The sequence below is a fragment of the Rutidosis leptorrhynchoides genome, chromosome 1 (genome assembly GCF_046630445.1).
Source record: "Rutidosis leptorrhynchoides isolate AG116_Rl617_1_P2 chromosome 1, CSIRO_AGI_Rlap_v1, whole genome shotgun sequence".
Classification (NCBI taxonomy): domain Eukaryota; kingdom Viridiplantae; phylum Streptophyta; class Magnoliopsida; order Asterales; family Asteraceae; genus Rutidosis; species Rutidosis leptorrhynchoides.
The window spans coordinates 695,916,846-695,925,504 of record NC_092333.1 but is presented as its reverse complement, the minus strand read 5'-3'; the positions used below and the strand labels follow the sequence as shown (position 1 = coordinate 695,925,504).

At 33.8% G+C, this 8,659-nt stretch overlaps 1 protein-coding gene across 4 annotated transcripts; it reads left to right on the top strand.

The window, feature by feature from the left end:
• Window positions 1–3,894: 3,894 nt before the first annotated feature.
• Window positions 3,895–7,261, top strand: LOC139886114 (uncharacterized). Of its 4 annotated transcripts, none has more exons than XM_071869861.1 (6): window positions 3,895–4,235; window positions 4,414–4,606; window positions 4,679–4,929; window positions 5,014–5,206; window positions 5,801–6,778; window positions 7,092–7,261. In XM_071869861.1, exons 3-5 carry the CDS (start codon window positions 4,895–4,897, stop codon window positions 6,065–6,067), a joined length of 495 nt encoding a protein of 164 aa, XP_071725962.1. In that variant the 5' UTR covers window positions 3,895–4,235; window positions 4,414–4,606; window positions 4,679–4,894; the 3' UTR covers window positions 6,068–6,778; window positions 7,092–7,261. The 4 variants fall into 4 exon arrangements, with proteins under 4 accessions (XP_071725962.1, XP_071725960.1, XP_071725963.1 ...); XM_071869860.1 differs by having other exon boundaries at window positions 3,896–3,954; window positions 4,038–4,235; window positions 4,414–4,929; XM_071869859.1 differs by having other exon boundaries at window positions 4,414–4,929.
• The last annotated feature ends 1,398 nt before the right edge of the window (window positions 7,262–8,659 follow it).

Here is an 8,659-nt window from a genome sequence, read left to right as displayed (position 1 = left end):
GAAACTTTCTCTCGATAAACACACAGATACGTATAAGAAGGAGAAGGGCAATCCATTATTAAAATTCCCAAAAAAATTTTAGGGTTTGATGGTTTCTTTTCCCACAAGACTTCTTGAAACAGATCGCATTCTTTCTGAAAATACAAGTGCCGGTCACATTTAAAAGTCCGGCACTACAGTATATAGTTATTTATTTAAAAAAATAAAAAACTCAAAAAATATTCTAATTCGGGCCTCTTTACAAAGTGGGAGTTGATCCGTACACCACATTGTTTTTGGCATACACCACCAAAACAATTATTTAGACAGTTTACCCTTCCTTTGAGAAGTTAAGGGGAGTTGGTGGTGAACAAAAGGAAGGGTAAAAATGTCCAAAAAATTTATTTAGTGGTGTATGAAAAAATAGAGGTGATATACGGATCACCTCCCTTACAAAGTTGGTGTTTATTGCTAAATCTTAAGTGGGAACGGGTCCCACATCGCCTAAAGACTGAATATGAGCTTGTATGTGTGTTTTATTAGTCTTTTACCTATGCGCTCCTAGGACGATTGCAGAAACATGATTCTTATGATCCAAAACTCGATTTGGGCTTAGGATTTTTTTAATCCAAAGCGCGACATACGGATACGAATGCAACTCCAAAAAATTGGGACGTGCGAGTCCAATTTTTTCGATTCAAGCTTTTTCGCTTAGCACGTACTCCACGAAATAGATAAGATTTCGGTTTTGAATTCGAATTTATGATGTTACAATTGCAGATAAGACCAAATCTTTTCCTTCAATGTTTCCTTTCTACTTATGTTAAGAGCTTGTGTGTGTTTTACTCTTTTGTCTATGCGTGCGCATCATGGTGTGCAGAAAATTGGATTTGGGCTTGGGATTTCTCTAATTCAAAGCGCGATCTGCAGACATCAATGCAGCGGCAAAAATCTGGGCTCGTGCGAGTCCAGTTTTTACGAGTCACGTTTTTTTCTTGGCTTGTACTGCGCGAAATAGATAAGATTTCCGCATTCGAATTTCTCATGTTACTATTTAGTAAGACCAAATCTTTTTCTTCAAGGTTTATTTCCTACTATAAATACAAGTCTTTGGGTTGCAGAAAAACACACAGAAAAAACCAAAATTTAAAGCACAAAATCGTAAGCATCAAAGGCATCTGTTATCCTCTCATAACGATGTTGGTCTCCCCACTTCCCGATCACTTTTGATCAGGCAAGTGTTCAAGTCCGATAGGCGGCTTCGAACCGGTTTATCCTGAGAACAGACGAAGAAACTGTTTAAGATAATTGTATTAAATAAAAGTCCGTTTCAACTCTTCAATTCGGTTTTGATCGTTTTACGTTTCGGTTTATGATTATGTTTATTGCATGTTCTTAATATGAATATTGTGTTTAAGGTAATCTGTTGCAATTTGTTTACGTGTTTTTAGTTTCGTTACTGAATATTTTAACTACATATTTAAGATAGTGTCATACGCAAAAAATCACCAGTAAATTCACAAATGCAATAACGATAACTACACAAGATGAAACTTCAGTGCTTGCAAACTTACAAATGCAACGACGATCACTACACAAGTAAATAGAGAACAAGATTTGAATGTTCTGTGTATACAAAAACTAAACACAATATATTTATTTTATTTTATTTTTTATGAATCTGAATCTGAAAAGATACAAATCTATCTATAATCTATCTATAATCTATAATCTACAACAAACATTCTATAAATCATGAATTTTAATCCAACGTGTCTTCTTCTAATGACTCCTTAATTGTAATTAGTGACATGGCAATCTCTAATGACATTTCTAATCACTCACTAATCCACGTTGTCATTTAAACACGGGAATGAATCCACGCAGGGAAAAAAAAAAAAAAACCCTAATCTCTATACACAAAAAACGCTCCAAAAATCCCTCATTGTAATCGATTATGTTAGTGCATATTTTGTAATCCCTAGTTCCATGAATTTTAACGTTTTATTCGATCATGTTGTAACCTGTAATATTGTTAAACGTTGATTGTCGATGTGTTATTTTATATTTGTAAACGTTTAAATATAATTCGTAATATTACTCGACAGTCGGCCGACTGACATGGTCAGTCGACCGACTGTCATCCACTGTCGACCGACATAGGAACTGAGGTATTTAAGCCTAATTAATCTTCATTAATTTGGTTAACAACTCTGCACATTACACACACACGAAAACAGTTCTTGGTCGAGTCTCTCTCAATCTTCATGTCCAAATACCACAGAATGTCAGTCTAGGCTTCGTGTTTATCAAGATCTAGTCTTGGTTTGACTTGTACGAACCCGAAAACCCATAGATATTCGTTTAAGCTCTTTCTAGTGTTATTCCGTCTCTAGATCGTGTTAGGTTGATTCTAAGATCCTCTCTCAGCGTGTAATCGATTCCAATTCTTCTCTCAAAACCTAACATCTTTAATATCTAATAATCCTTCCGATTCTATGTGTAAATAAGGCATTTTCTTTGCTACAATCAACCGATTCCTATACATCAATTACTGGGTAAAAGTAAAAAACTTTGATTAGGTTTTAAGAACGCATTGAAGACTTTGATTTCACATCTCTTTCAATCCACAAGCACAATCAGGTTATTCATATATACTTATTTATTTATTATGTAATTTAAATTTTTTGTTAAAGTTGATGTGATTTATTGCTTTGTTATGCTAAGTATGAATCATCCATCTCTATAATTTAATTTCTTAAACCCTTAATTTTTTTGACGATGTGAATTTGAATTTTAAAATTAGGGTTTTTTTATTTGGTTATATGTACGCTTATGATTCAAAAGGTTCAATCAGTTAAAATTATAATCGTATAAAATCTCTTTGTCATGGTTTTATGAGGTTTTATTGGTCTTGATATAAAAGAAAAAGTCCGTAGCTTTTAACTGATTCATCTAGGTAATCTCTTTAATCTGTTTTTCAAAATGTTTAATTTTTGATAATTAATTAATTTGTATGTCTCTGTATCAACATAAGAAGTGCATATCATATTCAAATGTGTTATGAATGCAAGTATAGTGGCATGACACAATAACAAATACCATGACAATTAACTGAGATATCAAGTTTTATGTAATATCATATTCAAATGTGTTATGAATGCAAGTATAGTTGCAAAACCTACAGGTCTGATTAATATGTTTGGAATCTGTATACAATTCATTAAATATCTATGTTTTCTTGCTAATTGTGTTTCTTCCTTGGTGGTGTATCTTTGAAAATTAGGAAGCATGCGCATATAATATGATATAATCCTTGGCCTAAAGGTATGTCTACTTTTTTACTCCATCTAATATAGTTTGAGTACTTTTTTACTACTAATTATCATCTTTATTTTGTAGTTACACGATTTGAAATTTTCGTTTTTTACAGCGGTCGAGCATCGCATATTTACTCTATAGTCTTTCTAATTTGGGTGATTCATGTCGTCCTTTTTGTACGTTGGGTTGACGTTGAGAGTATGGTGGTAATTGCGACCCATATCACTTATGAATGGGTGGAGTTAGGTTATGTTTATTGACATTAAACTAAAAGTTAGCTAAAATGGAATGAGTCAAACAACTTGAAAGTCCTCCGAAGTTTTTATTAACGAATGAATGCAACCATATAAGTGTAGATATTCAGATACTTAGATTAATATTTTATTTTTGTTTTCAATTTATTTTATAAAAATATTCGATGCTTTTTTTTTTATTGGAATACTACAACAAGTTTCCCATTGAAGAAATGTTTCAATCATCGTTTAACATGTATGTCTTCAGTTGATTCACAGTCTCTGAGACTGAGACTGCTGTATGTTTGTTTTTTAATTTGTGACTTTTTTACTAGACCCGTCCATTTCGCCACCTGTTATATTTGATTGGAAAGCCGATTTTGAACTGGGCTCGGACGCAAGAAGATTTTACTGCTTACAAGTAATTTGTTAACGCTTATTTTATAATTTTATGACCAATTCTCAAGTATTGTTCTTTTTTATTTTGACCGTCTGTATCTCTAGATTCAGTAACAATTTAGCCACACACAAAAAAAGCAAGGATGTTGGAAAGAGAACCCAGCATACAAAAAAGCGGACAAGCTACTCTAATCCCATGAACTTCACCTTTGTTCTGAAGCATTTAATCATCAACCCCACCAAACAGTTTGGTCCTGGATAGTTCAGCTACTACTATCATTCCTTCCATACATTCCTATAAAGGTAAGATTTATAGTGTTCAAAGAATGTTTTGCAACATTTATATTGTTGCTCAATATCTGTCACATCTACAAGCTAGGTTATAACCTATCGTATTCTACTGCATTTTTACTCTGTATATGTATAACTATGACACACTTCGATATACATATTATTAAAATTTTATTTGTTTTCATTGCAGAATATCAAATACTTGATTTTAAGGTATTGACTATTGACATATAGTGTTTCAACAACAAATGAGAACCTATAACTGTTTGGTGGGGTTGATTTTCTCTAATTTCCTTATTTACGGGCTCTGTAAGCATGAGAGGATCGATGATGCTCAAGTGCTTTTCATGGAATTGCGAAGACTTGGTGCTGACCCAAATCATGTAACATATTTGTTGCTTTTAGTTTTTTTTTTCTTTTAAAGAAAAATTGTGGAGGTTGCCCATGGTTTACAGAGTCAAATGGTAGTACGTGAAATTCGGTTTGACGTGGTGGTGTTCACTACTTTGATGGATGGGTTGTTTAAATGTGGAAACAATAATGAAGCTGAGACGAGGTTTATTGATCTTTTGGCTTCTGGTTTGGTTCCAAACTGTATCACTTATTCGGCATTGATTGAGGGACTCTGCAAGTCGGGAGATTTGAATGGCGTAGAATCTGCGGTTTAATAAATGGTGGCTGGAAATGTGTCTCCAATTGTTGTTAGGTACACTTCTATCTTCAAAGTTTTTTTAAATTACAAAATGCTCGATTCAGCTCTTATTACCTTGAAAAAAATGGTGGCAGATAGAACCTTGCCGAATATTTCCCCTTATAGCACCCCGATTGATGGCTATTTTAAGGCTGGGAAACAAGATGCTATTAGCTTTTACGAGGAAATGAAGTTGAGTGGGTTGGAGGAAAATAACTTCGTACTTGATGCTTTTGTCAATAATTCTAAAACAAAAGGGAAATTGGATGAAGCTGGTACCTTTTTTACGAAGGTGATATCTAATGAATATTTTCCAGACTGTACTAATTATACTTCACTAATGGAAGGGTATTTTAAAGCAGATAGAAGAGTCATCTGCTCTTAAAATGGCCCAAAAGATGATTGATACACATTTTCAATTTGATGCTTTTCATATAATGTTTTAGCAAATGGATTATTAGGGTTCGGGAAGTATGAAGTGCATTTTGTATATATCTGAATAAAAGAACTCGGTAAGGCACCAAATCTTCAAACATTTAACACACTCATTGCTGCTTATTGCAAACAGGGTAAAGTGGAAAATGCCTTAAATTTATGGAAAAGAGATACCGAACCTTGGGTTAGTTCCAGGGGCGGATCTTAGCGGAACCTAAAGGGGGTATCCGCCCCACCTGGATTTTACGGATAAAAAAAAATTTACTCCAAATTTTTTTTTTTTTTAATTAAAAATAAGGTTTTTATTAGTGTTTACCCCAGCTGGAAATGAAAAATTTATTAAATTTTCGCATCCGCCCCATCTGTCTTTGAGTTCAAGTTCCGCCACTGGTTAGTTCCTAACGAGATTACCATTAATATCTTGGTATTTGGACTCTCTGATATGGGGAAGGTTGACGAAGCCATGAATTTGTTGAAGGAAATGGCAAATTTACAGATATACCCTAGCTTCATTACTCAGAGACTTGTGATTAATCGAGCTTCAAAAATTAAAGTAGGGGAGAAGATTTTGTTAGCGCATGAACGTATTATAGCTATGGGCCTTAAACCCAGCCAAAAAGTCTATAATTCCCTTATCACCGCCCTATGTAGACTCGGTATGCCTAGGAAAGCCACATCAGCACTACAGGATATGAAGAATAGTGGAATTTTCAGCTGACGTGGTAACTTATAACGCCTTAATTAACGGATAGTGCAAAAGTCCCATTCAAAGAAAGCGCTTGAAACGTTTTCACAGATGTTGGTTGATGGAATATTTCCTACTATATCGACTTATCATACACTACTTCGGGGTCTTTCAAAGGGCACTATGATGCCGGAGGTAAGGAAATTAGTTACTGACATGATGGGAAGAGGTTTTGATATGGATGCCGACGTGTACAACATTTTGGTTACTGGGTACGGTAGGATTTGGAATAAGAGGGAAGCTATTAGGGTTTACTTAAGGTTTACTGTGAAATGAGATCGAAAGGGATTGTTTCTCAAACTCGTACTTATAATGTGCTAATTAGTGAGTTTGCTAAGATGGGTATGATGAGTTAGGCACGATAACTTATGAACGAGATGCAAGTTTGAGGGGTTCCTCCTAATTCTTCAACTTATGATATACTTATAAGTGGGTGGTGCAGATTATCGATGCGGGCAGATATTGAGAGGGCGTTGAGAACATTATATGAGTCGAACGCAAAAATGTTGTTGAAGACATGTGAAAGTACTGTTAGATATCTCACTTTAGTCCTACGAAGACTGTAAGAACCACATAATCTATCAGTTGAAGAGAAGCTTTCTAAGTTGAAGGGAACTGTTGTTGCGGACATGGGGTCTTATGATGTAGATCAATTAATGGGACTAAAGCTTTTAATATCAACAGGTTTATTCTTCACTCCTTTTCTCTAATTTATGAAATATTTAGTTTTAAAGTGCACTGTTTCTAATTGATTATCGTTGTTGTAAAAAACTTGATCTATATTTTGATATAAAAAATTACGTATGGTATTAGAGACGTGTGATGTATTGATAGTACTTTATGCATTTATTCTTGAAATGTTGAAGCATATCATTGAGATATCTACATTAATAATCCATTATATTTTATAAAGACAATGAAACATTCATTGAGATAGTACTTATGCATTTATTCTTGAAATGTTGAAGCATACATTCATCTCCACTCTTTTTTTCAGGGTCACAATATTCGAATCTACGCTACACGAAAGCTCAGGCAAAAGTTTGGGAATGTAGTAGTCGTAAGTTGCACATGGTAACAACGCCTATAAAAAAATGTTTGATGCATTGAAAGTGTATTCATTCATAGCGTTTACGATACTGAAATTTATAATAAATTCATAGCGTTTACGATACTGAAATTTATAATAAATTTGGTTTCAATATAAATATTATCAATAATGAATGTATATGTAACTACATGTATAATACAAGTAATCAGTACCAATACTAACGTTTTTTAATACAATTTTATAGAGCTGCCGTGCAACGTACGGGCTCTTAAATCTAGTATAAACATATACTCAAAAAATTAGAAAGTTAATATTAAACCTAACTGCTTTAAAATGTTATTCCAAATAAATGTTATTTTAAAAGTCCGGCATTGTATATATATATAGTAATTTATTTAAAAATAAAATAAAAACTCAAGAAACTATTCTAATTCGATCCCCTCTTTAAAAACTAGGTGTTTTGTGTTAAATCTGAAAGAAGTAGGAATAGATCCTACATCGCCTAAAGAGTCAATGTTTTGGTGGTTTATAATGTTTTGACTACTAGCTATGGAAATTGCTTGTTTTCTGAGCTTGTATTGCACGAAATAGAAAAGATTTCAGTTTTGAATTTGAATTTATGATGTTACGATGATAGATAACACCAAATCTTTTTCTTCAAGGTTTCTTTTTACTGATGTTACGATGATAGATAACACCAAATCTTTTTCTTCAAGGTTTATTTTTACTATAAATACGAGTCTTTCGGTTGAAGAAAAACACACAGCAAAATCGGCGCCCGTGCGCGTGTGTGGAAAACTGGATATGGGCTTTGGATTTCCCTAATTCAAAGCCCGACCTGCGTACACAAATGCAACTCCAAAAATCTGCGCCCGGGCAAGTCCAGTTGTTGCGAGTAACATTTTTTCCTCGGCTTATACTGGCCGAAATAGAAAAGATTTCGGTTTTCAATTCGAATTTATGATGTTACGATTTTAGATAACACCAAATCTTTTTCTTCAAGGTTTCTTTTCTACTGTAAAATACAAGTCTTTGGGTTGCAGAAAAACATACAGCAAAAACCAAAAATTAGAGCACAAAATCGTAAGCATCAAACACATCCGTTATTCTCTCATAACGAAGTTGTTCTCCACACTTCCGATCACTTTTCATGCAAGTATTCAAGTCAGGTAGGCAACTTCGAACCGGTGTACCGTGGGAATGGGAACAGACGAAGAATCTGTTTAAGAGAATTATGTCAAAGACAAATCCCGGTCAACCCTTCAATTCGGTTTTGATCGTTTTATGTTTCAGTTTATGATTATGCTTATTGCATGTTCTTAATATGAATATTGAGTTTAAGATAATTTGTTGCAATTTGTTTATGTGTTTTCAGTTTCGTTATTGAATATTTTAACCACATATTAAAGATAGTATAGAGATAGTTTGAATGGCTTACGAATGCAATAACGATAACTACACAAGATGAAAGCTCAGTGCTTGCAAATTTACAAATGCAACGACGATAACTACAC

Excerpts from the sequence above, each read along its gene's own strand:
- LOC139886114 (XM_071869861.1), top strand. The coding sequence starts at position 4,895 with ATGGTGGCTGGAAATGTGTCTCCAATTGTTGTTAG. Across the intron at positions 4,930-5,013 it reads GTGTCTCCAATTGTTGTTAG|AACCTTGCCGAATATTTCCC; the intron begins GTACACTTCTAT and ends GGTGGCAGATAG. Across the intron at positions 5,207-5,800 it reads CTGGTACCTTTTTTACGAAG|GTTGACGAAGCCATGAATTT; the intron begins GTGATATCTAAT and ends GATATGGGGAAG.